This window comes from Branchiostoma belcheri, unplaced genomic scaffold (genome assembly GCF_001625305.1).
Source record: "Branchiostoma belcheri isolate BF01 breed outbred unplaced genomic scaffold, Haploidv18h27 scaffold41, whole genome shotgun sequence".
Classification (NCBI taxonomy): Eukaryota; Metazoa; Chordata; class Leptocardii; order Amphioxiformes; family Branchiostomatidae; genus Branchiostoma; species Branchiostoma belcheri.
This window is the reverse complement of record NW_017804032.1, coordinates 1,582,654-1,600,104: the sequence shown is the minus strand read 5'-3', so window position 1 is coordinate 1,600,104 and position 17,451 is coordinate 1,582,654. Positions and strand designations below refer to the sequence as shown.

Sequence of the window (17,451 nt, the reverse complement as noted above, 5' to 3'; positions counted from 1 at the left end):
CAACATTTCTGTCCAAATAACTCCCAGTATTGTTTTGGGTGGCTGATAGGCATGGCAGGCGGAATGAAAGTTTGAAAAGAGGTCCAAACGTCAGACACAGGAATTGGCTCTAGCCAGTACCCAGCAGCGATTACGACAGGGGGAATTCAGGACGCCAAGGCTTGCATAAGGGTTGCAATACTCCCTGACAGGCTGAAATCTCCGATTTCTTGTTCAAAAATCGATGAAATACATTTAGTAATTGCTGAAGAGCGGATTTATCTTTTTGAAATGCACTTCACGTGACAACGTTGTGCACATTTTATTCCTAGAAATGGTACAAAGTCTCAGTAATATCATCGAGGCAACCGATACGACCGTGGAAAAAACGAAAGCAGTGACGGCAACGGCAAGCCAAGACTTCATACAGGAGAAGGACATCTTAGAAATGACTCCAGATCAACTGGACCAAGTCAAGGCTGACAAACAAAGAGCAAAAGATGAAGCAAAACAGCAAGAGCAGAGGGCTACTGATGCGGTAAGTAGATCACTTGACGTTACACAATAACTACCTTCGCCAAGAAGGCCATGTCTTCAGGGAAGTGGGTTTGTTTCCGAAGTTTCTCTCTTTGTTGACAGCATAACTTAAAAAGTTATGTATGGACCTTAATGATAAGTGGCATGTTGGTTGGTTGTGATAGAAATAGACTTTGGGTTTCCATGTTACTTCCGATTTTGATATCTCGTGTTCTGGACATGCTATGATTTTTGGATGGTCGTTGGCTGATTGATAAGCATATTTCTTTCACACCAGTTTTACAAGTCTTTTCAAAAGCTTTCCTGATTACAGGCAAAACAGGTTTCAACGAAAACGTTCAAAGCTGCCAAGGCCGTTTCTACTTTCGTTTTGAAGACGAAAACCCCCGGATCACCCCCGGTGGTCATCAACTCACCCAAATTATCCATGATTCTCGAGAAGTCCGAACCGAGCTTGTTGGCAAACAAAACGGTGGACACTCGCGAGGGGTTTTTCAAGATGCCAGGTGCGATTGTAGCTGGTCTACATGGAACTCCTGATGCCGTTAATATTGAGGTATAGTATCATTTTGTTTGTTTCTCTTTTTTTCTATGACAGTTTCCTTGGAGTACAAGTAATAACTTGATTGAATCTTGTCATTCAAATCAAGCCTGGTAGATATAGAACTAACTCTTTAAGTGAATTGAATCGGTTTAGTGCTCAAATGTATTTTACCTTTATATAATTAAGTTATATAAAATATGTTGTATCTTATTGACGGGTTGCTTAATTACTATACATTAATATATCATATCCTTCCAGGTGGTTTCATCCCCCAATAATCCGTTCATTTGGGACCAAAGCGCTGACAACATCAACACCCCGGTGATGTCATTGTCGTTACAAGGACCGGATAATGCTGACATCGAAGTGAATGGAATAGCAGAGCCGATAGAAATACGAATGGAGGCCAACCCACTTAAGGTGAAGATATACCTGTATGATTGTACGCAACTCTTTCTTAAACCTTTGAAAAGTCGGAAATACATTCATGAAAGTGTGGACCATATTGACAGAGGTTAACATTAATCGTAAGATCGTTGTACGATTGCAAATTGAAAGCAGTCTTGGGTCAGTCGTACATGTTTCTTACAACATTCAGAGACCTTGTTACCGAAAAGGATGACTGTCAGCCGTTGGTTTAGGCATAGGCTGCTTAGGTATCTCAACACATCAAAATCGCACGACGACCTACGACGAATGTTACTGCGCCGTCAGTCTGCATTGCCACATCCTCCCGCCAGGAGACGTATGAAGTATACCATGAAACGAATTATAGTCTTGCACTAGTAGCATGCACTAATGCATGATTATTTATGGACATTTGCATACCTCAGGTACCGGTTGCAGTGACGTATGTACCAACCACGTCAACTCCGGAGGAGCTCTATGACTACTACACAGAAGTGCTGACTGACTATACCTACCATCGTATCGACACCATAAACGTTGGATACGAAATACATGTTGTTATCCGACATACGAAACCAGGTAATCACATGCAGACGTATAGTTACAACCAACATACGGTGACAATTTCATACAGATCCGCTAGTATACATAATTGAAAAAATTATACAAACTTATGTTAATGAAAAAGCTTTCATACATTCCATACACGTTATTGTAAGTACTTTTCCTGGTGACTCTGGATTTTTCGCTTTCTCTGTGCTAATTGCATAGTGGGTAGGAGGTGATTTTGACAGATGATTGGTCAAGCCTACAGGTGCCCCAACACACGCCGGGAGTGTGGAAGTGAGCACTAGTGGGTGAAATAGAGAGGAATTGAGGAATTGGTGCAATACCCGATTAAATCACATCAATCAACCCCCTCCACAGTTAGAATACATTCACTGAAACCTAAAACTCTTCCCGGAGGTCTGTAAACCAGTCTCGAAAACCGAAAATACTTCCCACAAGTCTAAAATCTCTCGTTCACCTCCTATTCCAGCTGTTCAAACATTAGCTTATTTGAAAGAAGGAGACTATCCGTCCTCTGATGATTACAACGTCAGTGCAGTCATCCCGCACCAGGTGAGAGATGAGAACGGTAAGTTCTCACCTGAGGAGCTGGAGGAGCTGCGCCACAGCATCACCGTACCGCAGGACATGATCACACGGAATGCCACCTGGTATCTTGCTCTACAGGGGACCGGTAAGTTACTATTAAGTAGTTTTAGTTATTACTGTATTCATGCTACAATCGTACGTATCTAACATCTTTGATGATTTTGTTCGGTCCAAATTTAGATAGAAATTGGGCAAATTACTTTTGCGATTACTTCCGGGTGCGGAAGTATTGTTTTGGTTAGCTGAGTTTGCGTGTCTGCGTGGATTGACGTCTAGAATTACAGGTGATCAAAAGGTCAGGCACAGGAACTTGCTCTGGCCGCTGGACGTACAGTATAAGTAGTCGACATTAGAAACTTCAGGAATCCAAGGTTTGGATGAGGGACCCTACAATACATCTCGGAAGTCTAAAATAGTCTGAAATCTCCAATTTCTTGTTCTTTGTGCCATAACAATGACAATGATTTGAAGTACATTTGTAGCTATAGCCATTTTAATTTGTTAATTGCTTTTAATATCTAAGATATACCTTCCAGATCCAGGCAGCGATGTTCCCAACGGACCAATGTCGTCCAACTACTCTCTGCAGATCCTTTTCTTCGGCTGCCGCTATTGGGATGAACCAGAGGACAAATGGAAGGGAGATGGCTGCAAGGTGACCATTTTCTTTCATTAAAATCTTTTTATATCATAGCGATAATGAATCAAATATTCATCAACTAGACAAGTAATACGAGAAAAGTAACTGCTTGTGCTGTTTTCAGGAACGGAAGTATTGTTTTGGGTGATTGAGCTCTGTGTGTGCGTTTGTCTGCATGTCCGGACACGTGTACGGTAGATTCACAGCATGTGGGAAGGGGAAGATTGACAGACAGAATCTCGATTTTTTTGTTCGATTTGTGTTGCTTAAAAAAACAATCTGAGAGAACAATGAGGCAAATACCCATAATACTCTTACTTGTCAAACTACTGATTATACTGCATTTCCATTGCTACAACAGGTTTCTGAGTACTCCACATCCCAGGCGACTATATGCCTCTGTACCCACCTGACGTCCTTCGGCGCGGAGTTGTTTACTCCAACAAACATGATTGACTTCCGGACGGTCTTCAGTAAAAACATCGGGGAGAACCCGTACGTTCTGTGCACCATCGTGGTACTGGTGGTGATCTATCTGGGTATGGCAATCCTGGCCAGGAGGGCTGATCTAAAGGACGTTGTGAAGGTAAAGAATCTGTATTTAGTCACAATGAAAGCCGAATACATTCGATTCCTGCAATATATATGCTACTTGAAACATACTAGCCTGACTACATCACCCTATTAGCGGCCCTTCCACTGGTCAGGGCCCTAGAAACTTGGTGACCAACACTCTAAGTCAGGAGAATTGGGAACATCTTAATCCTGTTGATTTATGCATACGTATGTGCTAAGATGGGCCAACTATTGTTAGAATGAGAACTGTCTGTTATCATAGTTTGGGACGATATGATTACTTCTTTTTATAGTGACAATCCTGGGCTCTTATTATTAGACTCATTTTCATAGTGATGAAGAATTGTAGTTTTGTGAATAGGTAATGGCTACAAGCTCTCGGGGATGACCTTTATTGGTGCAATTTATTGTTGACGCTGTACTAACCTTCTTTATGCCCAATTTTCCATCGCCAGTGGAGTGTCACTGCTCTGTCAGATAATCGGCTGATTGACTCCTATCACTACGAAGTGACGGTGTATACAGGGCTGAGGAAGGGTGCCGGCACGAAGTCAAACGTCTTCTTCATTCTGCACGGAGATAACGGCAAAAGTCGGACCCGACGTCTGGCTGGCAAAGGAAAGGTAAAGCATATGTGATGAATTGTAATGGTGACGTTTCACAACGTTTTCCTACCTCCTAAATCAATGTTCTGTTGATTTACATTGTGCACAACATGACAGCATAAAGCTTATTAAGGAATTTGCTCTAGTAGTCTTACCAAATGTGATTAAGCCAATCTTTGTTTGAAAGCGTTTAGTGTTTGCTCCTGATCCTCGTTACAGTATGCATCTCCGGGCAGGTATTGGAAGACAAAAGGTGGAATTTGTCAATAATGATTAATACACACAGAGCATCTACATGTATACTGGCGCAGTTTACCACCGAAAACATTTTTTACCAGACTTACTTGGCATTTATCGTCATTATTAAATCTCTCCTTTCATACAGTGTCGGAGATTATCTCTTAATCCGCTTGGATTTTTGTCCCAGGAGTTCAGCCGTGGCAGTGTGAACCAGTTCCTGATGAGTGAGATGAGGGATCTAGGCGGCCTGACGTCCCTGCAGATCTGGCACGACAACGGGGAGCAGGGCATGGACGGGTCCTGGTACCTCAACAGAGTACAAGTGCGAGATCTGCAAACAAATGAAAGGTACCGGTAGACTTTAAGCTTGTATGCGCGTCACATTGAAGATGAATCGTATACTCGCTTCAATGGAAGTATTTATTTTGGGTGGCTTGGTTCCCGCGTGCCGGTCTGTCTTCTAGAGTTGCTTCTGCATGGCGGGTGGGAGATGATTTTGACATTTGATTGATAGAGTGTCACGCCTGGGAGTGATTCAACACGTGCTAGGAAGGAATATGTGTAACACCTGATTAGATTACATCATACAAACGGGGTCTGCAAACTGGAAGGCCACCAAAACCCCAAATACTTCCCGAATGTCGGAAACCTCCGATTTCCTGCATTTCATATTAATATCGTGGGTCCTAAACGCCAAACGCCATCATTATACTAAGGGAGAAAAAAACTCGAATAAAGTATGGAGTACTGAATGATATATACGCATAGTGGACAATGTCCTCACTGCTGCAGGTCCTACTTCATCTGCGATGACTGGCTGGCTGTGAACCTGGGAGACGGCCAGATCAAACGGACTCTGCCTGTCGCAACGGAGAAAGAAATGGTGCAGTTTGACCAACTGTTCCTCTCTACCGTAAGTACGAATTTAGTCCTGCTTTTTCCATGTTATCATCATCATCCAGCCTGCCAGCTTATGCTTATGCATATAGATAACTCATCATGTACTATCATACATGCTAGACAAACCTCAAAGACTGGAGGTCACGAAAACCCAAAATACTTCTCGGAAGACTAAAATCTAAGATTTGTTGTTTTCATTGCCAATCTTTGTATCTATATATGGCAGGTGAAGAAGGACTTCAGTGACGGCCACCTGTGGTTCTCTGTGTTCTCCCGTCCGACCAGAAGTAACTTCACCCGGGTTCAGCGTGTCACGTGCTGCCTGTCTCTCCTCTTCTGCACCATGGTGTCAAACGCCATGTGGTCAGTACTGTTATGTAAAGTAGAATTGTTTCAAGACGGAAGTATTGCTTTGGGTGGTGGTAAGTTTGTTGCTAGGTTTGTATGTTTGGGTTCCAAAGTGAGTGGGCGCTGTTCGATCTGAATTTGAACCCATAATATACTGCCTTCCAATTTTATAGCCCCACAACTTCTTTAATTCTAAAGGCAGAAACGCAAAAGACAAAAAAATTCAAATTCAAATCTGACGGACATTTAGCCACTCTTTCATTGGCCGAACAATTGATTACCATATTCTCATTGGTTGAAGTACTAATCATGATGGACAGTCAGTTTCCGTCTAATTTACATGCAGGTACGAGACAGAGAAGAATGTGAAGACTGTCCACGCCATCACTATCGGGTCACTGACCTTCACCTGGCACCAGCTGTACGTCAGTATCATGAGCACCCTCGTCATCTTCCCGGTTAACATCGGGCTCGTCACACTCTTCAGGTAAGTGTCCGTCGTACGATTGTTGCAAAAGCAAGATCGCAAACTGAGGACATTATTGGGATAGTTGTGCATATGTCCTGCAAAATTAGCTGTCTTGTTACGGAAAAGACCTTTTAAATGTTTTATGTACAAAATAAATGGATTCCTTTAGTTTGATCCTTGTCACATTTTTTTTTCAATTTTCCTTATAAAAGAAATTCAATCTACTCTGCTGGACGTGGCATCTTTGACTGGTTGTTTTCTCATTACTGCTCCTCAGTGCAGCTGAATTACTATGTTATGAGGGCAAGCTAGAACAAAAAGATACTTTACTAAATTTGGTGCAATTTCTGTGGCGGTTCTTTATGCGTATATTTTTATATATCAGGAAAATCCGTCCGAAAGAATCGGCCCTCTATGACGAACTAGACTCCAGTAAGGGGAAGAACAGCAGTGCACCAACGCTCGATGGCCATGGCAGTGTTAGCAACATAGACATCGAATCTGCAACGAGCGACCATGCCGAAGAAGCTCCTGCTAAGAAACCGTTCCTGTTCCCTCCCTGGATGGTGTACGTGGCGTGGTGCGTCGCCTTCCTGGTCACCTTCACGTCAGCGTTCTTCAGCGTACTGTACAGTCTGGAGTGGGGACCCAAGAAGTCCGTCGACTGGCTGACCTCGATGTTCTTGTCGTTTTCACTGTCTCTCTTAGTGGTGGATCCAATCAAGGTACACACATTCTGACTGCATAAAAGAGAGTATTTACCAATGCCGATTAATGCTAGGTAAGATTGGTACTGGTTGCTTTGGGTATCTGATGTTAAGGCAACCATTCCAACCGTCAACATTTGTTCTTCCACCATGTAAGTTTGAATTCAGAATATGCAGCGTTTAAAACCAACTAATTATAAGTAACTGCAAAAGAAATTCTGTTCATGTCCGTGGTGCTGAAATGAAAGTTGTGCCTTCCAATGGACTGTGCAACTGGTTACAAAAAGCACCCTGTAATTCAATGAATGTTATCGTATCACATTCCTTCAATTTTTCGAGACGGAAAGGTTACGTTCACTATTTACTTTCCTCGCAGACCTATAGATGTTTATTTGCTTTTTATTTATCTTCATTTATTAATTCTCATTCATCTATTCAATATATTTATTTTGATTTGTGTCCTTTATCCTCTAGGTGCTGGCAATCGCCGCCGTTCTGTCCTGTGTGCTTAAGAAGCCAGGTGATGACAGCATCGACTCTAGTGACGCCAAGGCAAAGACTTTAGATCAGGATGATGAATGGATCTATGAGATTCCACCCGATGACAGCGATAACGGTTCGTCATAATCTCTTTTGTTCGTACATTAAATCTTTAGGGACACAATGCAATCATACGATTATATGATGAAACACCACTATATATTACGACATGATTTATGTTTCATACATTTCTTGTGACCACATTCTTATACCAGGGCATACTTAGTCAATACCCTGTCAATCAAGTGCGAATAAATCTCCACCCTCGACTAGTCCAAGTTTTATAAGGAATGGTTTTTTGTTTGTTTAACACAGAATATGAGGAAGAAAAGGTTAACGAGCCTGATCCGGAGAAATTAGCGAGAGCAAGAGAACTCCTCGCCACAGAAGCGAAGATGTCCGACCTGCTTCGGGAAATCGCCCGATATTTCCTGTTGGTCCTGGTGCTGATGTTCATCGCCTACAATAACAGGGATCCAAACGCCTACTATGTCATGAAGACGTTTCAAGACACTTTCGTGAACGTCGAGCTTTCTTTGGAACAGGTATGTGTCTCCTTGCATTTTTTATGATCTTTAGCTACGTTTTGAATCATCAACGTAAGTACGGAAACTATTTGAAACAGCAAACCAGAGATTTCTCACTTCCAGGAATAATCTTGGATTTCACAGACTCCCGCGAAGTGTTTTAGGTTTTCGTGACAGTATTGGAACTGTGGAGATCATTGTATGGTGTAGTGTAATCGTGTATTACGCCACTTCCTGAATTCCCCCATTGCGGGTACTGCGTCACCTTCAGGCGTGACATTCCTGTCAATCAGCTGTCAAAATCACCCCCCGCCCCTCATACAACCGAGGATAGGATAAACCCACAGCTCAGTCGCCAAAATAAGAGTCACAGCGTATAGAAAATACTACATAGATGACAACGCCAAGTATATGTTTTAACGATTGTGCTTTTTTTAGGTTCGAACCCCCGATGATTTCTGGACATGGGCGAACAACACTCTTATCCCGGGCATCTACACCGGGTCATGGTACAACGACAAACCTACCACCATACGGGAACAGAAGTTTTTGTCCGACAAGCTGTCCTTCCGTGTGGGACCTGCCAGGCTGAGACAGCTACGAGTTCCACCAAGTGCGTCCATTAACGTTGTTAGTTTGTTCAAATGAAGCCAACATTGTTAGTTGTTACAACTCTCTCTTCATTCAAAAAAGAAGACATCAAAAATCGGCCCTACCCAGTATGTGGTTTCAGGCTTTTGCTGTTTCCTTGGTAAGGGCCGTTGCCCTTGTCCTCTTATCCTACACCTAGCGGTAGTTATACACCGAGTAGTAAGTCATTTGGTACCTCAGTATTTTAGCACATACGATTGCTTAATCCCAAACATTCTATTGAAGCCCACGCCCAACTTTACCTTCTACGAACCAGATACATTTTTGCTCCGGGGGAATGAAGCTTCTTTCAAATTGTCAGCAGCTGATTTCAGTGCTATAGCTAGTACGGATTGCTAGGCGATGTTTTTTATCCATGATCGTGAATATGAAACCAGATCTTTAGAGCACAGCTAAATTTCTGTTTTCTTCTGTTTCCGTGTTCCAGACTCCTGCAAGGTTGTGGAGGCCATGTTGGGAATCGCTGAAGGTTGCAATGCCGAGTATCAGCAGAATAACGAGGAACAGAGAACGTTCTTACCCGGCTGGAAGTATCACCCTAATGCCTCTTACCTCACAGGTGTACTTTTCATATTTTCCTTACTTCACTTTACGTATCAGGATCTAAGACAATTGCATGGTTACAGTGCGGCCACATTCATCGTAGACCGCCGAACGATTTTGATGTCGTAGAGCCGACAAGGATGTAAGGTAGCATTTGCCATGAAAAAAAGTCAACAGCTTAATTTGCAGGACGCGTGCAATCCTACCCCAAGAGTGGTCACAGTTTGCGATCGTACGGCATACATCCTGACTGCAACTATTTACAAATTGACAATTGCTCACATATGTCAGCATAAAAGTCACAATCGACACTATATACTAGCTAACAATTTGATATTTCGATAAAGGTGTGTGTATGGTTTAGAAATAGAATAAAGACAATATATATCTTCCTTTTGGTGACATTTCTCATGGAACATTTAGAGGGGAACTACTGGCGATACCAAACAGCGAGTGAACTCGGGTCCTTCTCCTACTTAGGAAGGTTGTACAGATACAGGTACGTGGGAGCTTGCAGAAGTGTGTTGTCCTTGTCACATTTCGAATTTACCTTCATGTATAGACTGTGTAGATTTTGGGTCATATTTTGAATGGAACCCATGACTCTTTGTAAGCAAGCTTTTTGGTGCATATCAATGATTCAATTGTTCACGCACCATGCTCATACTAGTAGTTATCGGACATTTTGGCGACGCTACAGGGGCGAGTCTAATAGTATAGTATAGTATGGAATTGGTCTGCAAGAATTTCTGCAATTTTCTACACGTGCGCAATAAAGATCTGTTTTGGCCATGCCTCAGGGGCGAATCTGACAATATATATCATATCTATAGGAATCTGTGAATACATATGGATTGATGGATCGTGTTCAGTTTTGATATTAGCTTAAGTGTCGATTGACTAAACTAGGTGCCCCCTTTTCCCCCCACAAAATAATGCCAAGCTACATATCTAAATAGAGGCCGTCACAATTTTTCATTGTCTATCTTTTTTGTATCATTCTGTTCTTCCAGTGGAGGAGGGTACGAGGCTGTTTTGGGCATATCTAACCTCGAATCCAGGCGAGTCTGTGACTATCTCCAAAGAAACGGCTGGGTAGACCGACTAACACGCGCCATTTTGGTCGAATTCACCACGTACAACGCCAACAGTAACCTGTTCGGGTCTGCGAAGTTCCTGCTCGAGTTTGGCGCCATGGGTGCCGCCATGATAGGATATCACGACATCGACATTTTGCGGCTCTTCAACTACGTAGGACCTTTTGGTATAATGGCGATAGTGTTCGAGCTGGTATACATCCAGGTATGTAATCGTATGCGATTTGCAGAGAATCGCACAGCGAGTTTCGTCCTCCTAGGGGACGAAAGTCGCAGGCTGCGAGTTTCTTCACCTGAGAGCGGGGGCGCGCAGACTACCCTATTCGTGCGAATATCGTCGATCTTACGCTGGGCCGCGCACACATACTTAGGTAACCCTTATTAGTGCTACCGGGGCCGCGCACGGCTTTTTACCTACCAACGGAGCCGGGCAGACATTTACCGATGTTGTGTTCACCTGCACTCCTGATATCCTCCTTGTTCAATGTCCCCGATCTGGGGAGGACGCGCAGGCCAGGCCCAGCTCAGGGGGCCGAAAAATTCAAAGGAACCCTTTGCGTACGCACAACATGTCCAGCATTTTCGTTGGATCGCAAGGGAATAGAAATAAACAAAAGCTTTATAGACATATCCTTCTGGTAATCTGTGTCTAGTATTTTTCAGGTAGAATCCAAGGTCAATACAGCAGTTTTCGCCACCAAATTATTCACTTCCGGTAAGTTTGTAGCTCAGTAGGCAGGATAACATCCAAAGGTAAGTGATCGCAGCAGAGCGGCACATACCGGGTGAGATCATCAGGCACACAGCGCCGTGGAAAAGGTTGGTATTGCATCTAGCTACAGAGAATAAATATTTCCTACATTATTTGTTTAAGTAGTAGTCTACCAAAAACCAGAGAACGAATTGTTTGTAGGCTGTCTTATTCGTAGAATAAGCGTATAGCCAATCGGAATTGTAACATGTCGGCGTATGAACCGACAAAGAAAACATTGATTGCGCGGTGAAGTCTTCGTTCATTATGTTTCCGCTAGAAAATAATTTGATATTGCCTACTATGCATGATTTTAAACAGTGGTCCACTGCTTGGTAAAGCCTTTTCATCATAGCTGTCTGCTCACCAACATAATGCGAGCAAGCAACCTGTTCGGTGGGAAAGCACTATATACCCCACGCGTGGAATTTCATTCAACCTCACCAAACAATAAAACACATTTGCCTAACAATAAAGTACTTGGCGTTGTCCACCAGGTGTCCTAAGAAAACAACAGGACTATTTCATAAGGTGTGGATGAGAAAATGACGACCAACAATATGATCATAGAAATGGTGAAATACGGTGACTTCTACTAGCCGATCATTGATCGCTTACCTGTTGCAAATTATTTGGTCTGGCTTGATTCGTATCAGCTTTATTCTTACCTTTGTTGTGTTCAGACGTGCTCTTTCGAAGTTTTCTACCGTCATTAATTTGTCGAAATGCGAAACGTAGTCTGGGTACCATCCTGCTTAGTACACAACACTTTACGTCCGCTCCCACAGTCGCACCGATCACACACAAATTTAAGGGAAAAACAACAACAATACAGTCCTTCTCAGGACTAAGTGGTCTAACCTGGCCCCAACAATTAGTCCCAAAGTCTTTGTCAATTACGACCCGCGGGAGCGCACACGCCAAGACAATAATCTATTCAATTTGGAAACTTTCTTGTAGCTCTGTATCATACATATAATGAGTAAAGTCGGGGTAGTTGTAAAAATAATAATGAATATATAGGTTATTATATCATAGTATTCTTCTGCAATATACATATTCTATGAGATGGCTCCAACACGCCGCAGGAGTGAGTTTGGCAGGAAACGTGATGCATTCTGGGGCGTTCCTTCAGAGGACAATGACCCCTTGGATGCGTGCGTCAACCCAAACAGGCTCGGCGTCTTTTAGATTTCTACAAATTGTAAACCACCAACAAATTATCAAAAGAAAGCTAAATTCTTCAACATATGAATTTGGATAGACTTTAAGGTCATATAAATTATCCTTCTAAATTTTACGATCAATCTGAACAAATAAATTGGAACGGTGTACATGTAATTTCCCTGCGTTGATTAACAACGTAAGACCAGTGATGCCATGTATGAATATTTTCCACACACTGCTTCAAGTTCATGTCTTTAACATTGTGTAAATGTTGATTTTCTTTGTTGTTTGTGAAACGCAAATTATGAGGAGCGAGTAAGCCGCGACTCCAGCGAATTTGTACGCCAGGTAGCATATTGTCCAAAAACGTCTGTTTTTTTCTAATTTCTTTTACACAATAGAAATGTGAATACCAACGCAGGGCACATGAATAAAATCTATTCTACCTTAGCCCCATTTTTGTTGTGTTGTCTGGCTATTTGTTGGCGTCACGTATACATGGGCGCCATCTTGTTTTTTTTACGATATGCGTAGATCGAAGTTACAGATAAGGTTTATTTTGAGGTTTAACCGCTAATTTCCCTATATAAATGATAGTATGTCATTCTCCATAGCTATCACTGAGTTAGATACAGTATCACTGAGTATATTTGCAGTTTATTTGGAATTATCCAGGTGCATGTAGTGCTGGCGCTTTCTCTGAGTTCCATGTTCCTAGTTTCTGTAAACCGAATGAATTTTCTGTAAAACCCTGCAGAGAAAGAAGAACATTGAGTTAAACTGTATCAATTTGCGATCTTTTTCTAATCCATAGCTGATCATGAACACTATACAGCTGATCTATATTTACAAATCTAGTTCAGCTGATGGAATGCAAGTGAACGTCGTTAAATGTCTGCCGAAGTTCCGGTAGAGAGCCGTGCGCGGCCCCGGGTAAGTCTGGAAAGCTTCGCACATATATGGTTACCGTACGTGTGCGCGGCCCAGCGTAAGATCGACGATATTCGCACGAACAGGGTAGTCTGCGCGCCCCCGCTCTCAGGTGAAGAAACTCGCAGCCTGCGACTTTCGTCCCCTAGGACGACGAAACTCGCTGTGCGATTCTCTGCAAATCGCATACGATTACATAGCTCATACATCGGGTACCTGGCCTTCTCTATCTTTAAGGTATTATGTTTTCTTAATATCATATTGACGCAAATTTTGATTTGAAGCAGTAAGGCAGAAAAGGAATCATGACTAGCTATAGGATAATCATTATTTTCGTTCCAAGTCTCCGCCTATTCACTTTACGGAACCCACACAAACAAACATAGCATATATTAGCGCCACCCAAAACAATACTGCCATCCAGGAAGTTATTAATTTTGTTCTGCCTTCCATGATGTATCACAGAGCCTTTGCTCCATTGTAGTATGTATGGTGAAAAAATGCATTGTTCCATGTAGGTTACCACAAAGATATAAACATGAATCCTGTGATATTGAGGGAGAATGTACGTATACGCAATGTCATTACAGGAGACCAAGAAGTTGAAGCAGCAGCGCTGTTCGTACTTCAGCGATCCCTGGAACGTGCTGGAACTTTTCATTATCGTCGCGTCACTGATTGGAATCACTCTGTACATCGTGAAGGCGGTCTACACAAGTTCAACTCTATCTGCTCTAAAGGAAGAGGGAGGTAAAGCTGACATAGCCTAGACGAGTAGCTACACTTTAGGTTACTTAGTGAGATAGTTATCCACCATACGATGGTGTTACAACATCAGCCTACAAGTAAACACAGCTCATCATACCTTTGACGTGACAAAATTTTCAGTGACAATGTTTCACACCATCACATATGTTGTACAAGGTTCTACTTCCGGGTATGGAAGTATTGTTTTGAGTGGCTGCATTGTGAGTTTGTGTGTTTCGTGTCGGGACAGAGTACTAGTACATGTGGCTGTGAGGGAATATTGATTGGCAACATGGCAGGAGGCCAGAGAAAATTGAGTGAACCTGAAGGTCACGGAATCCGACTGAGAGTCAACAGGAAATAGTTATTAGTCTAGTACCTCATACAATATCCTCGGCCGTAGCAATAAATTCACACACACACACACACACACACACACACACACACACACACACACACACACACACGCACAAAACAATACACTTCCATCAGGTCTGAAATCTCCGATGTTTTGCTTTTTTTGCTTCACAGATAAGTTTGTGAGCTTCCAGGGCGTGTCCAGGATCTACGGCGCCTACAGCTTCGTCCTGTCCCTCGTGGTGTTCCTGTCCACGCTGAAGTTCATGAAGATCCTCCGCTTCAACAAGAAGATCTCCATGCTGTCCGCGACTGTCCGCCACAGCAGCGCCATGATGGTTCCCTTCGCCGTGCAGTTCATGCTCGTCTTCTTCGCCTTCGTCCACTTCGCGCTCATCGTGTTTGGGGAAGGCTCACTGAAGTTAGTCCTGATCTGAATTGCAATCTGGTTTCTGTTACATTTCGGTCAAATTCGTCGTAGGCCGTCGTACGACATTTTGTAGAATTTTCAAGCCGACTTTTATCGTAACAAGACAGATTTCATCAAATATTTTACAACACAGGCACAACAAATAAATTAGACATCCCCAAATTTTACTGTTAAGCTCCAGTTTTCGTCAAGGCATGAGCAACCCTATGCTTCTGTGCTCGCCACTGATCACTCTAATATTTTGTGTTGAAAATTACGCTTCAAATCTTTCTCATAACGACATTTACCAACGCATGTAGACTTTCAAGGTAAGACTTGCTTTCGTTCCCAATCCGCAGATACAACGACATCATCAGCGCTGCAGAGACCATCTTCTCCATGACCATCGGTAAATTTGACCACCAGGAACTGACGGACATCCACATGGTCCTGGGACCAGTCTTCTTCATCACCTTCATGCTGACCGTGTTCCTCGTCATCATCAACATATCTTTCACCATCATCAACGACAGTTTTGTGGAGGTGGGGTTCCTCCTACTGATTCATAATACCCGCTTTACATGATCAGGTGGAATGTACCGTCTGATTGAAAATTCTTTGTACAATTTTATATTTAGTGCATTCTAGAGATTCTCATTGTACAAGGAGGTCTGGCTTTTAGAATACTATGAAATTAAATACCATTACTTCTGCCAGTACAAAGTATTGTATTGGGTTTGTATGGTTATATGCCTGCCCAGGCAGAGTAGGTTAACATCACGAAGGTGGAAGATTGGCAGGCAACAAGATGACAAACAAGGAAATATTTATGGGCGTCAAGGAATCTGGCCCGAAGCCAGTAGGAATATAGTCTTGGCGATATTATTTGGTAACATGATATAGGAATAGGTAATGGTACAGGAAATAGGGTGTATTTTAAATGGAGACGTACTGTTCTAACCTTCAGGTGCGCAGTGACATATCCAAACAACCTAACGACTACGAAATAGTAGACTTCATGGCGAACCGAGTGAAGAAGAGCCTGAAGGCTGTAGCTGGTATGGTGACGGGAGACGGCCAAGAGAACAGCAATGGTACGTTAATACTGAGTAAAGAACATGTGTGGATGCAGTGTTTCTGGCAATATGCAACAAAGCACGAAAACAAACATTTAAGCCAACTTAAAAACTATACGGCGCATTGTGTAAACAGCTGTCAAGGGTAATAAGTATTTACGTACCTTTACGACCCACTGCACGTAAAGATTATCTCTAATCAAGATTTTTAGCAATCATTTCTTGTGCTTTGGAACGTTTAGGGTTGAGTCGTTGATTCAGTATGCTAGATACATGTATGACTAACGTAATTTAGAAAGTACTACTTGTATATCATCCTTGCAAGCTATACTGTATAAAATGGTGAGTTGTATCTTAGAGGTATGTTTTGTCCCCCAGACCCAGTGTATATTGAGTACACGACTGAGTGTATCATAGACCGTGTGGACATGTTGTACCGGCGGGCCTCCCGTCTGTACGTACGGGACATGCTGGACGGACAGGCGGAGTCCATCGTGGACGAGTACATAAGGAGCACCTGGAGGAGGTACTTTTTTGGCGACGCCTCAGGGGCGATCCTAATAGTATAGCATGTAATTTTTGCAAGTTTGCAAGAATTCTAGGAATTTCACAGCCATACTGTCCACATGTTAATGAAATGTTAATATGTCTTGTCGGGATTGACAAATTGTCTTTTTTTGTGTGTTTCGTTAGATAAATTTAGTGGTGATCGACATAATAAAATGTATATCATGCAAACCAGTATCTAATTTGCAAAATTAATGATGAAAAAAAATCATGAAATTGTATTATGATACCGTGTGGCAATTGACTTGTGCTTACTGGTCTAACATCAGGATAGTGTACTATGTATATATGGTGGAGCTATACTTACTGATGGAAGAAGGGTCTAAATTTAAAAGTGATGACACCACCTTCACCAAAAATAACACCAGATGTTGGTTTCTCTTCTACCCTCTTTTCTGTAGGCGTCTCAGCATAGATGACGATTTTGACACGCCCCACTGGGACCCTGAAACTGTCAGTGTGAGCAGCTTTCACCACCAGCCTGGACCTACGACGGGCAAGTCTGATGAAGGATATGTGTACGTGGACCATTCGTAAACATGACAACTAATTGAAACAAGAAGAGATTTCAGCCTTTTTGATAAGTATTTGGGGGTTTTGTGACCTTCAAGCTCACCTCATTTCTTGTGTCTGATCTTTTGGCCTGTCAATCCTCCCCCTACCAACTTGCTGTCAACCTACTCTCAAGTTTACCCCATTTCCTGTGCCTGACCTTCTTTCTGCTTGTCAATCTTCCCACACCCACGTGCTGCCAACCTACTCTTTAAGGACAATCAGATACACAAATTCACAGTTGAGCCATCCAAAGCAGTACTTTGATACGCAGTAAATATAGACATATTTCCAACACCTTACAATAAATATACTTAACCATTTCTTCAGAATGATGGCTTGACCTATTGCATGCTGGCAAGCCTGAATGTCAGGTACACAGAAAATTTTACAAATACATATTTGTCACATTCACACGCACTGCCA

General features: G+C 42.5%; 1 protein-coding gene across 1 annotated transcript; it reads left to right on the top strand.

Annotated features, from left to right (window-relative positions):
- The first annotated feature begins 3,191 nt into the window (after positions 1-3,191).
- Positions 3,192-17,076, top strand: LOC109477724 (polycystic kidney disease protein 1-like 2). The gene is made up of 20 exons (XM_019779070.1): positions 3,192-3,281; positions 3,628-3,852; positions 4,298-4,465; positions 4,875-5,035; positions 5,480-5,600; positions 5,814-5,950; positions 6,282-6,422; positions 6,790-7,129; positions 7,586-7,727; positions 7,940-8,196; positions 8,617-8,791; positions 9,257-9,388; positions 9,796-9,898; positions 11,367-11,378; positions 13,880-14,067; positions 14,596-14,842; positions 15,190-15,373; positions 15,798-15,924; positions 16,285-16,432; positions 16,875-17,076. Exons 1-20 carry the CDS (start codon positions 3,192-3,194, stop codon positions 17,008-17,010), a joined length of 3,234 nt encoding a protein of 1,077 aa, XP_019634629.1. The 3' UTR covers positions 17,011-17,076.
- The last annotated feature ends 375 nt before the right edge of the window (positions 17,077-17,451 follow it).

Excerpts from the sequence above, each read along its gene's own strand:
- LOC109477724 (XM_019779070.1), top strand. The coding sequence starts at position 3,192 with ATGTCGTCCAACTACTCTCTGCAGATCCTTTTCTTCGGCTGCCGCTAT. Across the intron at positions 5,951-6,281 it reads ATGGTGTCAAACGCCATGTG|GTACGAGACAGAGAAGAATG; the intron begins GTCAGTACTGTT and ends ATTTACATGCAG. Across the intron at positions 9,389-9,795 it reads TAATGCCTCTTACCTCACAG|AGGGGAACTACTGGCGATAC; the intron begins GTGTACTTTTCA and ends TGGAACATTTAG.